Here is a 15,686-nt window from a genome sequence, read left to right on the forward strand (position 1 = left end):
AAGATTGCCATGGCCCCAGACATGGAGGAGGAGGTGGCCTGATTTCCTGCACAGGAGTCTGGGGTGGGGGGCGAATGCTAGAATTTAACCAACTTCAACCTGAACATGAGAAACTTTCCCAAAGGGACCAGGCCCAGCCTGTCCAGGACTGGAGGTGTTTTGATAATGCAGAAACTTTATCTGAGTCCCCCAGCCTCTGCCCTTGGCTTGGATCCTCGCACTCAAGAGCCAGGTCTCCACCTAGGGGCTCCTGGCACCAGCCCAGACAGCCATCCCTACCCCGGGGGTTCCTTGCCAGGTCTTTCTCTCTCCCCTTATCTCCTGCTACCAGGACCTTGCTTCCCAACACTCAGTGTGTTCAGTTCTGTCAAACACACCCTTTAAGAAGCCCTTGGTTTATTTATTTTTTCTATTGCACCTTCCAGAAAGGCACAGTTGGTCATTTTTCCAGAAAGTCCTAGGATTCTACAGAAGCTGGGGAGCTCAGCCACTGCTCTCTCCTATCACGTCTGGAAGACTTGTTCTACACCTTCCTGGAACTTGTGGAGAAGTCAAGCGATCCCCTCAAGGCCACAAAATCTCCCTGGGAAGCCCTACAGCCCTACTACTATTTGGAAAGGTGAGTACTTTCTATTTTAAGGGCACTCATCCACATGTCTGTGTTCTCCACCCCTCCCCTATTCTTGAGTGACAGGGAGACCCCAGAGGCTTTCACCAAAGGAAGACAAGCATGGAAGAGAATGAGGGCAAGTGCCAACATACATTCTCATGCCAGTCCTGCATGAGGAGGTGCTGGGCTGAATCGCCCAGACCAGCACATGTGGTTCAGAACACTTGTTCTCAAAGCTGAGTTCATAAATATAAATCTTTGGAGCATGCTGGCCTCAGGCCATGTCTGTCTAGGAGCCCTCTGGCTCGAGTGCTCCCTCCTCCAACTGCGAGTTTTGTGGACTGTAAGGGGGTCGACAGAGGTACTTCTGGCCTTGGTGTCACCCGACTAGGGGGTGGCTTTTCTCTCCCAGTGTGCTCATGTTCCATGACAGAGCACAGCCAGAGGTCGGGCAAGGCTCCTACACAAACAGGTGAGGAGACAGAGCCCGTTCACAGGAGGATGTGTCCATGGTGTTTTGCAGACACATGACCACAAGAGAAAGGTCATCCACAAGTAGGTGGACACAAGAGCAGGTGGCCACTGTTGTGTCTCTGTCTCTAGGGTAAGCAACTTGTGCAGGAGTAAGAGGGGCCAAGATAGTGAAAAGGGACCTTTCTCTCCCCTAGCCATGTTTCCTTCACTTCCGTTAGCCTCCCAGTGTTGACTCATCCCCCACCAAGACAGAGAGAGAGAGAGAACAAGAAAGAGAGACAGAGAGAGATAGAGTAGGAGAGGGAAAGAGACAGAGACAGAGACAGACAGGGACAGAGAGAGAAACAGGGAGAGACAGGGAGAGAAGCTGGGAAACACAAAGACAGAAACTGAGACTAACAGAAGCAGACAGACAGACTGGAACAGAGAGAGACAGAGACAGAAACAGAGACAGAGACAGAGACAGAAACAGAAACAGAGAGAGACAGAGATAGAAACCAAGAGAGACGGTGACAGACAGAGATAGACAGAGACAGAGACAGAAACAGAGAGAAACAAAGGGAGACAGAGACAGAGAGTGACAGAGACAGAAAAAAAAGGAAAGAGAGAGACAGACATAGTTGAAGAGAGACATAGAAACCAAGAGAGGCTGAGATACAGAGAGAGACAGACACAGAAACAGAGAGACAGAGACAGAGATGGGGAAAGACAGAGATGGACAGAGAAAGAGACACACAGACAGAGACAAAGACAAAGACAGAAATAGAGACAGAGACAGAGAGAGATAGAAACAGAGAGACAGAGATAGAGACAGAGAAAGAGAGAGAGAGACAAAGGTAGAAACAGAGGGAGAAAGACAGAGACAGAAACTGAGAGAGACAGAGACAGAAAGAGAGTCAGAGACAGAAACAGAGACAGACAGGTACAGAGAGAAACAGAGAAACAGAGAGAGACAGAGACAGAAACCAAGAGAGACAAAAATTAACTCAGTCCTGCCCTGTCTCCAGTGTCTGGGGCTCAGGCGTCTCTGTCTCCAGCAGCCATGGCAAACACACAAGGTCGAGACATCTTTCCACCCAGCTGCTCCATCATCTTCCTCCTCCTGCAGCTTCTGTCCTACAGCCTCTCTGCAAAGGGTAGGAGAGCTCCCCATGTCCCTTCCCCATGTTAGGAGGGAACCCCATGCATGGACAGGAACACAGTAGAGGGCTGAACTTGATCCAAGCAGTCCTTCCCTAGGGACGTTGGGCACCAGCATGGGGTGGTGGTGGGGAACCTGGGTGTGGGTGGGTGTCCCCTGGGCTTGGGCAAGGGGAGACACTGGGCACAGGTTGGGGGGGGACCTTGTGTCCGGTGGGGTGGATGGCCCGTGGTTTCCTCTCACCTGGCCTAACCCATGCTTTCTGCTATGACCTCATAAGGGAAAGCCGATTTCTCTGTCTCTGGTCCCGGCCAACCGGTCCTGGCTATGGTGGGGGAAAGTGTGAAGCTGCGATGCCATCTGTCCCTCAATATCAGTGCGGAGGACATGGAGGTGAGGTGGTACAGGGAGGAGCCATCCCCAGCCGTGCACCTGCGCAAGAAAGGCAGGGACATGCCTGAAGAGCAGATGTGGCAGTATAAGGGCAGGACGACCTTCTGGACGGCTGGCCTGGCCCAGGACCAAGCTGTGCTGACCATACACAACGTCACCGTGTTCGATAACGGGACCTTCCACTGCAAGTTCAAAGAGAGCACAGGGTCTGCAGAGGCCACCCTGTGGCTGAGAGTGGCAGGTGAGGGTTGCTGCTGGGGCCCCTGACCTTCTCCTGGTCTGCCTGAGACCTTTTCCCCCAGCTGCAGATCGTCCCATTATGACCCTAGCCTGGGCGCTTCCCACAGCGGGCGCTAACGTGTTTGTGGCAACCTGGGCGCATCCCACAGCATGCACTAATGTGTTTCACAAGGACAGGTACATTCAGGACCTGGCTCCTTTTCAAAGTTACCCCCACTGTCCCGGAGAGAGGGGTAGCAGAGGTAGGGATGGGAGGACAGAGGCAGAAAGAGACACAGAGAGGAAAAGACACCGATTTTGCAATACAGGAAAGGTATTTGATCTTCCTGGGCCTTTTCTGTTTTGTTCTGTGGTTTCTCAGAAGAGGGTAGCATATATGGCATATAAATATTACACAGAGCAAGTAGTCTGAAAACCCTGATACCTGCTGGAAATTTTCAGGATCTGTGCTTTTCTGTCAGAAATGGTAATGGTTGCAGAGGCTGCAAAGCCTGTCTCTTCCCACAGGGCTGGGCTCTGAGCCCAGAATCCAAGTGCGAGCTGGCCAGGATGAAGGTATCAGGGCAGAGTGCACCTCGGAGGGCTGGTACCCAGAGCCCCAGGTGGAGTGGAGAGACTTCAGGGGACAGACCCTACCTTCCATGACCAACCTCACAGTGTCGCCAACAACGGGCCTCTTTGCGGTGGTGTCCAATGTGACTGTCTGGGACAGGGACGTGGGGAACCTCTCTTGCTCTATCTCCAACCCCCTCCTCCAGGAGAGGATGGAGACCAAGAGCCACCTACCTGGTGAGTGTTCTGCTCCATTCGACCTCAAGATCTCTGAGCACCACAGACAGTCAGTAGTTAATATCCAATACTCCGCATAGTTCCTTGTGATGAGACCTTGTGAGATCTCATCTCTGTCAGCTTCCAACTATACAACACAGTAGTTAACTATAGTTTCCATGCTGTATGTCACCTCCCTGGGACTTATTTTATAACTGAAAGTTTGCACTTTTGACCCTCTTCACCCATTAGCTTCCCGATCTCTCACCTCTGGAAACCACCAATCTCTTCTCTCCGTCTATGACTAGGCTTTCTGGTTTTCTGGAGGTTTGGATGGTGTTTTGTTTCATTTTAGATTTCACTTATCCATGAGATTTTTTCCCTGTCGAACCTCACTTAGCAAAGTGCCCTCAGGTGCATCCATATTATTGAAAATGCCTGTATTTCCTTCTTGTTTATAGCTGAATAGCATCCCTTTGTACAAATATATATATTTTTCTTTATCCTTTCATCCATAGGTGGACACTTGTGCTGTTTCCGTATCTTGACTATTGTAAATAACACTGCAATAAATGTAGGGGTGCATTATCTTTCTCAGTTAATATTTTTGTTTTCTTTGGATTAATACCCAGAAGTGGATTGATGTGGTAGTTCTATTTTTATTTTGGGGGGGAACGTCCATCATCTTCTCCACAGTGGCTGCACGGATAGCTCCTTTCGTATTAGCAGTAAACAGTATTCCCTTGTCTGGATGAACCACAGCCTGTTTATGCTTTCACATTCTGAAGGACACCTGGGGGCTTCCAAGTTTCACTCTGTATAAAAATGTCCTTCTAAACAACCTCAAGTTTCAGAAAATTTGCAGGAATGATACACAGAATGCAGACCCACTCAGTATTTAACCTTTTGCCTTTTGTCTACCATCTCTCTCCTGTGTGTCTGTCCATGTCTGTCTGTGCAAAGGCACACACATGTTTTCAGGTCATGTCAGGTTAGTTCACAAGCACCTGCCCCCTGACCCATGAACCCTGTGGCTTGTGTGCCCTAAGAACACAGGTGCTCTCTTACCCTGGTATTCTTGCCTCCCCAAACTCTCTTTTAGCTCAGGTGCCTAAAAGTTTCCCATCAATGGCGTGGAGGACAGTGGTGCCTGTGATCCTCATTGTGGTGGGGCTTGTAGCAGCTGTCTTGTGGCAGGAGCCACCTGTCTTTTCTGGAAACGTCAGAGGGACAGGAATAGGGTGCAGCTGGAAGAAGAGAGACTGAACAGAGAAGAGGAATAGCTGTCCCAAGGTAAGCAGGCCCCAGTGGGACAGATGTGCCCCTTCCAGCCAGGGCACTCATGTGGAGCCCTGCATGAAGGCTCTCCTTCGTGCACCCTCAAGCACAGGAGGAATGGGAGAGACCTGCCCAGGCCCCAGCTGAGGGACTTCCCACCTACCATATGCCCAGTGAGATCCTCCATCACTAAGAGGTGTTTGGCTGCTCTTCACTGGGTGACTTGGGGAAGGCTGGCAGGTCTCTGCTGTGGAGACAGATGTGAGCTTGAACCTGGGAAAGTCTATCAGTCGAGGGTGATGACAACATCCTGAAAATGCTCAAGCAACAAATACAGCAGCAAGCCTGTCACCTGAGAGGATCTTGTTGTGAGCGCGGGGATCATCATCAGTATGGATCATTCCACTCGCCTGTCTGCTCTCCTCCCTGCCTCCTGTGTCCTTGCTCATAGCTGTCAGGCCCCAATCTGGGGAACAGGTCAGAGATGTGTCTTTATGACAGACATGGGAAGGCTGGGCCATCAGGCTACGCCCCACAAAACCTTTCCCTAGGAATACAGTGACCTGGATTGTTTTTTGGGCACTGAAGAAGGGATATTTGCTCTTCCTTTACAGGGTCCCTGCGAGAGCTCATTACATCCTGTTTTGACTTAGCTTCACAGAACATGAGCTTTCACCCCATCTAGTCAGTGCAAACCCTACAGTTTCACATCTTTCTGTTTCATTGCAGGCTGGCCAGAGGACATCATCTATGGTGAGGACCATGCTGGGGGCTGGAAGGGTCTGCTCCCTGCATGTGTGTTTATGGGTGCATGTGTGAGTGCATGTATGTGTGGGTGTTACGTGTGCATGTTGTACATTTATGTGCTCATGTGTGTGTGCATGTTATGCACATATGTGCACATGTTTTCATGTGTGTGTGCAGTGTGTACAAGTATGTGCATTTGTGCATGTGTGTTCATGTGTGCCTTGTATGCACATGCACTCGTGATTCTGTGTGTATGTGCATGTGCATATGGGTGCTGTGTTTGCATGTTGTACATCTATGTGCATGTGTGTTTGTGTGTATGTGTGCACATACATCATGTGTATGCACATGGGCTCATGTATATGTGCACGTGTGTGCACACATGTGTGATCCATTCTATTGCAGAGTGCAGAAATGCTGTGCTAAATGCTGGTTCCATGGCTGTAAACACCAAGTTTAGCTGCCCTGAGAGACCTTAGCTCCTGTTTACTACCTGAGGGACAGACAGGCTGCAGAGCCTGGGCAGCAAGAGACCCAGATCTTCTGAGGCACAGTCACTGTGGGGGAAACTGTTACAACAGAGAGTGCAGAGCCAGGACACTGTCTCAGTGGGAAGTGTGGGGTGTGTGCACAGGGTCCTGGACAGAGAATGGTGACATACAAGGAGCCACCTCCGCTGCTCTGGGATGGCCTGTGTGCACAGGGTCCTGGACAGAGAATGGGGATGCACAGGGACTCCCAAGGAGGCATGGTTCCACCTCCATGCAGGAGCATAGGTGGGGACCCTAACCCCTAAATCTGATCCTCTCCTCTTCCCGCAGTGAGCCCATCCCTGGACCCCGACACTGCAAGCCTCAAGCTCGCTCTCTCTGAGGCAGCTGTTCTTTGAACAAGAGCTGCCCGACAACACAGCAGATTCAACCGGGACCCCTGTGTGCTGGGTCGGGAGCAGTTCTCAGCTGGGAGGTATTACTGGGAGGTCCAGGTGGGGCACAGGAAGACCTGGAACCTGGGCATGTGTCTGGAGAGCTTGGTTTGGATGGGAAGGATCCTCAAGGCCCCCCAGCACGGACTCTGGGCCCTGGAGCTGTACAAGAAGGGGTTCTGGGCACTTGCCTTCCCAAGAGTTCACCTGCACCCTTCAGAGCCCCTGCATCGTGTGGGCGTTTTCCTGGACTGTGATGCAGGCAGAATCTCCTTCTACAGCATGGGCAATGGATCCTTTGTCTACGCGTTCTCTGGACTGTCCTTCTCGGCACCCCTGAGGCCATTCTTCTGCCTCTGGACACATGACCCCAGCCCCCTAACCATCTGTTCAGAATGGCAGCCCCCAGAGGCCTTGGGGCCCCCTCAGGGTGAGGGACAGGACAGGGTGGGAACCCTCCTCCAGCAAGACCCATGATCTCCCTGCTCCAGCCTGTCACCAATTTGGGGGAGATGTATCCATTCTAAGTCCCAGCTAGATCACATACAAGGGTGCACCTTTCTGGATGATCCTGTGTTATCTCCACTTTCCTTCCCTGTAAAATACTGACAAAATATTATGGGCTGAATCATGTCCCCTCCAGTCCACATGTTGAAGCTCCAACCCCCAGGGCCTCAGAATGGGGCTATATTTGGAGATGGGGTCTTTGCAGAGGTGGTTCAGGTAAAAGGAAGTCACTAGGGTAGGCCCTGATCCCATCTGATCCCATGTGACTGGGGTCCTTAATAGAAGAGAGGATCAGGGCATAGACACACACAGGGGACAACCGTGTAAGGACATGGGGAGGAGATGGCATGTGCACGCCAGAGAGAGAGGCCTCAGGAGGAACCAGCCCTGCCACACCTGGATCTCATGCTTCCAGTTCCCAGGACTGGGAAAAAAATAAATGCGTTGTTTAAACCTCCCAGTCTGTGGTATTTGTTACAGAGACCAAGCTGACTGTTACACCATATCATTACATGCTGTGGGTGATTTTATGAAATGAATTTGGGGCATATGTTTAATGTTGAGCCTAGTGCCAGACATGAAGTAGTTGCTCTGTAAATACTAGCCTTGCTCATTCCCTCCTCTCCCACCTTCTTCCTGCCCAACCCCCCTCTCCTACCTACCCACTTCCCCTTCTCCTCCACTCTCCAACACTCACAAAGTCCTAGTCATCTGGTCTACCCTGGATGCCTCCGTCTTCCCACCCCATGGCAGGTCGGTGCAGACAGAACTACATTGAGGCGAAGCCAAAGATTCCAGGACTCCCTAAGGTTGGTCAAGGTCAAATCAGGGCATGTAGGCAGAGAGAGTAGCCTAGACACAAGTGTGGACATGGAATCAAACAAGGCATGTACATGGAGGCAAGGTAATACTCGAACCACCACCAGAAGCCACTTCCATCCTGCCTGTGATATTTACAAATGACATATTGGATAAAGGGCTAGTGTCCAAAATCTATAAAGAACTCACCAAACTCCACACCTGTAAAACAAATAATCCAGTGAAGAAATGGGCAGAAAACATGAATAGACACTTCTCTAAAGGAGACTTCCAGATGGCCAACAGGCACATGAAAAGATGCTCAACGTCACTCTTCATCAGGGAAATACAAATCAAAACCACACTTAGATACCACCTCACGCCAGTCAGAGTAGCTAAAATGAACAAATCACGAGACTATAGACGCTGAAGAGGATGTGGAGAAATGGGAACCCTCTTGCACTGTTGGTGGGAATGCAAACTGGTGCAGCCACTCTGGAAAACAGTGTGGAGGTTCCTCAAAAAATTTAAAATAGATCTACCCTAGGACCCAGCAATAGCACTACTAGGAATTTACCCAAGTGATACAGGAGTGCTGATGCATAGGGGCACTTGTACTCTAATGTTTATAGTAGCACTTTCAACAATAGCCAAATTATGGAAAGAGCCTAAATGTCCTTTAAATTATTTTAAATTTTAGTTCAGACATCTTACTTATATCTGTATTTATTTAATTTCTCTGCATCATTTCTCCTGTTCTTTGTTTTGAGGTGAATTCCTCTGTTTTCTCCAATTGTCAAGGTAATATAAAAAACAGGGATCCAGAACCTAGGATCATTTGGTCTGATAGATGAAAAAATAAATATAAAATAAAATAAAGTAAAATAATTTACACAATTGCTTTCTGTATCCATGGGAAATTTGCTTTTTTTTTAATATCCCATGGGGAATAAAACATAAATGCAGCGGAATTCTATTTTCTCTAGAGCTGAAGCTTTGAGGCACTCTATGATCAGTAGACTCGAGCTGTACAAGGCTTTTGTGTTGGTCCTCTGGTGAAGGAGCTGTGTGCTGATTCTCAGCCAGACTTGCCATAGTGCAGATGCACCTGCAGGGCCCAGGGTGGTGGGCCTTGGTGTAAGCTACTCCAGCCTCAACTTGGTGGGGCTATTATTCTCACTGAGGTTGGTTATTACAGATGGGTGGGGTGAACATGGCATCGCCCTGCTCTCTCGTCCCCAAGAGCAGGGAGTCTGTGCCCACCACTCTTCAGGAAGCCCTCACAGAAGAGCAAATAATCACCTATCTTGTATCTCTGACTTTAGCCAGATCCCTGCTTTCACCCTGCCTGCTTCTGATCTATCTACCTGTCTCAGCATAGCACTCCTGTGTTTTATCTCAGGCATATGGCTGGGTTTCAAAGCTCCAAATTGTAGAGATCTCATGGTGTTCTGATCTTCTGGGGGAGATTCTCACTGCACTGTGGCCATTGCTGGCTTGTCCCACAAATTGGTTGCATAACTACACAGTGGCTTGGGGTTTATGGTAAAGAGAGCAGAAATCTGACACCAAGGCTCACTACCCTCAGCGAGCATCCCTGTTCTATGTTAGTGAATGGGGAAACCCAGTGGCACCTGCTGGATCCTTTGTCACCTGACAGGCAGTGCCACCTCTGCCAAATGAACTCCAAGCAGGGAAACTGCTTCTTCCCATGTGACCCAGGGGATCCTCAGACCACACTGCCTGCTCCTGGTCCTGTCCTCCTTTTCTACCAGAGCACCATAAGCCCACCAGGCACGACCCTTCCAATGGTGTGGATCCCTGAAACCTAAGACGCTGCGCTCTGCTGTTTGTAAAAACTTGTGGTGTTCAGCCCCTCTCCTTTTCCCGGTGGGTTTGGGGAAGATGTTTTTTCTTGTGCAGTTCCCTTTCACTCTTTCTCTCTTTCTTTCTCTCTTGCTCCTCTCTCCACAATCCGGGCTCCCTTCCCATCACAGAGCCCTCAGTCATCTCTCCCCCAATAAACTATGCACACCTTCTACCTTCCACAATGTGGTGGCTTTTTTCACCTATAGTTGTATATTTTTGCTTTCTCAGTCCTCAGATTGATTTCTTGGGTGTTCAAATGATTTGATATTTGGGGTTTCAAAATGATTTATCTAGCTGTGTTCAAGTAATGAGGCAAGCTTAGAGTCTCCCAGCTCCTCTGCCACCTTAACTCTGATCTATAAGTTCTTTATATATTTCAGATACTAACCTTTATCAGATATATCATTTGCATGTATCTTCTCCCATTCTGTAGGTTACCTTTTAGTTCTGTTGATAGCTTCCTTCACTGTGCAGAAGCAGAAGCATTTTATCTTGATGAAGTACTAATAGTTAATTTTTGCTTTTGTTTCCCTTGTCTCGGGAGACATATCTAATCAGAAATTGCTATGGCCGGTGTCAAAGATGTTGCTGCTTGTGTTCTCCTCTAGGATTTTAATGATATCATGTCTCACATTTAGGTCTTATTTTTTTTTAATGTTTATTTATTTTTGAGAGACAGAGAGAGACAGAGAATGAGCAGGGGAGGGGCAGAGAGAGAGGGAGACACAGAATCTGAAGCAGGCTCCAGGCTCTAAGCTGTCAGCACAGAGCCCGACAAGAGGCTGGAACCCATGAACTGTGAGGTCATGACCTGAGCCAAAGTCTCAGTTGCTTACACGACTGAGCCACCCAAGCGCCCCTCACATTTAGGTCTTTAATTCATTTTGAATTTATTTTTGTATATGGTGTAAGAAAGTGTCCAGTTTCATTCTTTTGCATGTAACTGTCCATTTTTTCCCAACACCATTTATAAAGAAACAGTCATTTTCCCATTTGATATTCTGTCTTGCTTTATCAAAGATTAACTGTCCATATAGCTGTGGGTTTATTTCTGGGTTTTGTATTTTGTTCCATTGTTCTGTGTGTCTATTTTTGTGCCAGTACCATACTGTTTTGATCACTACAGCTTTGTAGTGTGACTCGAAGTCCAGAATTGTGATGCCTCCAACACTGCATTTCTTTTTCAAGGTTGCTTGGGCCATTTGGGGTCTTTTGCTGTTCCAAGATTTTAGAAGTGTTTGTTCTACCCTGTGAAGAATGCTGGTGGTTTTGATAGGAACTGAATTAAATGTGTAGATTGTTTTGGGTTGTCTAGACATTGTAATAATATTTGTTATCCTGATTCATTATCACAGAATGCCTTTCCATATCTTTGTATCATCTTTTATGTCTTTCATCAGTGTTGTATACTTTTCAGAGTACAAGTCTTTCACCCCTTTCATTAGGTTTATTTCTAGACATCTTATTGTGTTGATGCAATTGTAAATGGGATTGATTCCTAGTTTCCCTTCTGTGGATTCATTATGGTATGTAGAAGTGCAATAGATCTCTATGCTGATTTTGTGTCATGGGACTTGGCTTTGAGGAAGTGTTGTCTTTGTGCACATCCCTGTGCACTCTACTCTCTCTTATCTTTCTCCTAACCAGAGCTCCCTCCCTTCCACCGCATCTGTGATCTGTTTCTCCCCCAAACCATATCTCCACACTTCCTACCTTCCTTGATGTGACCTCTAGTTGTGCAGTTTGATCTGTCAGTGCTCAGGTCAATTTCTTGGATATGCAGAATGATTTGATAGTTATCCAGCTGTGTTTGAGGGATGAGGCCAGCCCAGGGTCCTCCTGCTATGCCATCATCTGAGCTCACCTCCAGAAAGCAACTGATTTTTGTTTACTCACATAATAATAGACATATATAGGCAAAAAAAAAAAAAAAAAACCAACTAGGTAGTACATCCATACAATTGAATAGTGTTCCACAATGAAAAGAGATAAAGAGATAATACTTCGTGTGTCATGTATGAACCTCAAAAATGTATTATATGAACTGAAATAATACAGATATCCTATATCATTTTCACCGAATAAAGTGATCCGTTAAAAAATCACTGTTTCAAAAAAGAAAGTAGACTGTTTAGGGATGAAAGTGAAAATATTCTAAGCTTATCATGTTGCTATGATTGTAATAGTCACTACAAATTTCAAAAGCATTGAATTGTGTATTTAACATCTGTGATTTGTACTTAAATTATATAGTAATATATCTATTAAAATAAATCTATATGTATATTTATGGCATTGAACTGATTATGTTATGCTTTTTTTAGATTTTAGTTTTTTGTGAAAAGAATACCTAACATGAAACCAACCCTCTTAACAGAATTTTAAGAGTACAGTGCATTATTGTTGAATATAAGTAATATGTTGAACAGAAGATTTCTTTCTTTTAATGCTTATTTATTTTTTAGAAGAAAGAGAGAGAGAGAGAAAGCATGAGCAGGGGAGGAGCAAAGAGAGAGGGAGACACAGAATCCAAAGCAGTCTCCAGGCTCCAAGCTTTCAGCACAGATCCTGACACGGGGCTTGAAATCACAAACTGTGAGATCATGACCTGAGCCAAAGTCAGATGCTTAACTGAGCCACCCAGGGGCCCCTGTACAGCAGCTTTCTAGAGCTTATTCATCTTGATTGACTGAAGTCTTGTGCTAATGTGCTTTTGGGGTCATATCTATGAAATAATTTCCATGACCAAAGTCAAGAAGATTTTCCCCTTTGTTTGGTTCTAAAGGATTTACAATTTTAGGTGTTTTGTGTCAGTTTTAGTTTACAGTTGATTGTGGAATCAGAATATAGTGCAATTTAATTCATTTACATGTTGATATTAAATTTCCAAAACAGTATTTGTTGAGGAGATTATCCTTTCCCCATTGTATACTCTTACCCCTCCTGTCAAAGATCAGTTGACTCTATATGTGTGCATTAATTTCAGGATTCTCTTTGGTCTGTTCTGTATGTCTAAATGCCAGTGCTACACTTTAGCCTTGTAATATATGTTGAAAAGAGGAAGTGTGATTCCTCCAACTTTGTTCGTTTTTGTCGAGGCTTATTTGCATATTCATTATATGTGATGGCTGCAAATAACTTTTAAGTGTATTTATTTATGTCTGTAAAAACAAAAGTCATGGGGTGGGGGAGTGCCTGGGTGGCTCAGTAGGTTCAACACCCAACTTTAGCTCAGGTCGTGACCTCAAGTTCATGAGGTCAAGCCCCATGCTGGGCTCTGTGCTAACAGCTCCCAGCCTGGAGTCTGCTCCAGATTTTGTGTCTCCTTCTCTCTCTGCCCCTCCCCTGCTCATGTTCTCTCTCTCTCTCTCTCTCTCTCAAAAATAAACATTAAAAAGTGTCATTGGGATGTTGATAGGAATTGCACTGAATATGTAATTTACCCTGTTAGTATGGATATTTTGACAATATTAATGCTTTCAGTTTATAAACACAAGATATATTTCCAATTACTTGTGTCCCTTTCAATTTCTTCAATGTTTTATAAGTTTTAGTCTGTAGTTATTTTTCCTCCTTGACTAAGTTTATTCACTAGTATTTTATTCTTTTTGATGCTGTTGAAAATGGGATTGTTTTGTGGTCTACTTTTCAGATATTTCATAAGTTTTGAGGTGTTGATCTCGAATCCAGAAACTTTACTAAATTCATTTATTGGTTCTAATTGTGTGTGGTCACTTTGTATGCATATATGTAGAACTTTTTAAACTTCTTCAATTTCCTGGTTAACCCATTCATTTTTTAGCAGTATATTCTTAACCTCCATGTATTTGAAGAGCTTTCCAATTATTTTTCTTTTGCTTGATTTCACGTTTCATAGTGTTGTGATCTGAAAATATCCATGGTATGATCTTTATCTGTTTGAACCTGTTGAGGGCTGATTTGTAACCCAAAATATGATCTATTCTGGAGAATGTTCCAGGTGAACTCAAGGAGCATGGGTATTCTCCTGCTTTGGCATGAAGTGTTCTGAACATATCTGTTAAGTCCATCTGGTCCAATGTGTCATTTAGAGCCATGGTTTCCTTGATTTTCTGCTTAGATGATCCGTTCTTAGATGTTTGTTGTAAGTGGGGTGTTAAAGTTACCTACTATTATATTATTGTCAATGAGTGTCTTTCTGTTTGTTAGTAATTGATTCATATATTTGTGTTCTTTCACGTTGGGGACATAAATATTCACAGTTGTTAGATCTGGTTGTTGGATAGACCCCTTTATTATGATATAATGCCCTTCCTCATCTCTTGTTATAGTCAGTGTTTTAAAATCTACTTTGTCCACAGTTTATTTTTTATCCATTACACTGCCCTCTGTATTTTGATTGGAGCATTCAGACCATTTCTGGTTAAAGTAATTATGGATAAGTAGGTGCTTATTGCCATTTTGTTAATTGTTTTCTAGAATTTTTTGTGGTTCTTCTTTGTTCTTGTCTTCTCTTCCTTTTTTCCCCTTGTGATTGATGATTTTCGGTAGTGTTATGTTTCACTTTCTTTCTCTTTATTTTTTATAAATTTTTAACATTTATTTATTATTGAGAGACAGAGAGACACAGAGCATGAGCAGGCAGAGAGAAGGGGAGACAGAGAATCTAAAGTAGGCTCCAGGCTCTGAGTTGTCAGCACAGAGTCCGATGTGGGGCTCGAACTCACAAACCATGAGATCATGACCTGAGCTAAAGTGGGATAATTAACCTCCTTATTCTTTATTGTCACCCCTCTTTATTCTTTAATGTCTCTATTATGGGTTTGGGGTTTGGAGTTACCATGAACTTCATATAGAGTACCTTCACTATATAGCAGTCTATATTAAATTGATGGTCACTTAAATCAAACACTTTCTAAAAGAACTTTTTCTTACACCTCCCTCCACGTTTTATGTGTGTTGTCATATTTTATAATTTTTGCTCATCATTTTCTCAAATTATGATACTTTATTTTCCACTCAAAGAAGTCCCTTTAGGCTGTGGAAATAGTATGGAAGTTCCTCTAAAAATTAAAAATAGAACTGGTGGGTGGGGATATAGATTAAATAGGTGATGGGGATTAAGGAGGGCACTTGTGATGAGCACTAGATGTCATATGTAAGTTTTGAATCACTAAATTCTACATCTGAAACTAATATACTGTATGGTAACAAACTGGAATTTAAATAAAAAATTAAAAATAAAATAAAAATAGAGCTACCATACAATCCAGCAATTGCACTACTAGTTATTTACCCAGAGAATACAAAAATACTAAATCAAAGGCATAAATGCACCTCAATGTTTATAGCAGCACTAACTACCATAGCCAAACTATGGGAACAGCCCAAGTGTCCATTGACTGATGAATCAATAAAAATATGATACACACAGAAACAGACACACACACACACACACACACACACACAAACACACACACACAGTGGAATATTATCCACCCACAAAAAAGAATGGTATCTTGCTGTTTGTAATGACCTGGATGGACTAGAGAGTTTTATGCTAAGGGAAATAAGTCAGAAAAAGACAAACACCATACGATTTCACTTATATGTGTAATTTATGAAAAAAAAAAAACAAGCGAAGGGGGAAAAATAGAGAAGAAGTTGTAAACCAGGAAACAGACTGTCAACTATAGAGAACAAACTGATGATTCCAAGAGGGGAGGTGGGTGACAGGATGGGTTAAATAGGTGATGGAGATTAAGGAGTGCACTTGTGATGAACACTGGGTACTGTATGCAAGTGTTGACTCAGTATATTGTACACCTGAAACTGCTATTACACTGTGTATTAACTAACTGTAACTAACATAAAAACTTTTTTTAAAAAGGTATTCCATTTATCTTTTCTTGGAAGGCTGGTTTTGTGGTGATGAACTCCTTAAATTTGTGTTTGTC

General features: G+C 44.8%; 1 protein-coding gene across 1 annotated transcript; it reads left to right on the forward strand.

The window, feature by feature from the left end:
* Positions 1 to 276: 276 nt before the first annotated feature.
* On the forward strand, positions 277 to 7,543 carry LOC113596634 (putative butyrophilin-like protein 10). Its single transcript, XM_053218634.1, is given in 10 exon segments — positions 277 to 2,220; positions 2,506 to 2,859; positions 3,366 to 3,647; positions 4,717 to 4,808; positions 4,811 to 4,919; positions 5,634 to 5,657; positions 6,473 to 6,521; positions 6,523 to 6,554; positions 6,557 to 7,023; positions 7,025 to 7,543. Coding segments are annotated over 10 exon segments (1,593 nt in total). The 5' UTR covers positions 277 to 2,126; the 3' UTR covers positions 7,115 to 7,543.
* Positions 7,544 to 15,686: the final 8,143 nt, after the last annotated feature.

Source organism: Acinonyx jubatus, chromosome A1, assembly GCF_027475565.1.
Source record: "Acinonyx jubatus isolate Ajub_Pintada_27869175 chromosome A1, VMU_Ajub_asm_v1.0, whole genome shotgun sequence".
In the NCBI taxonomy this organism is placed as follows: Eukaryota; Metazoa; Chordata; class Mammalia; order Carnivora; family Felidae; genus Acinonyx; species Acinonyx jubatus.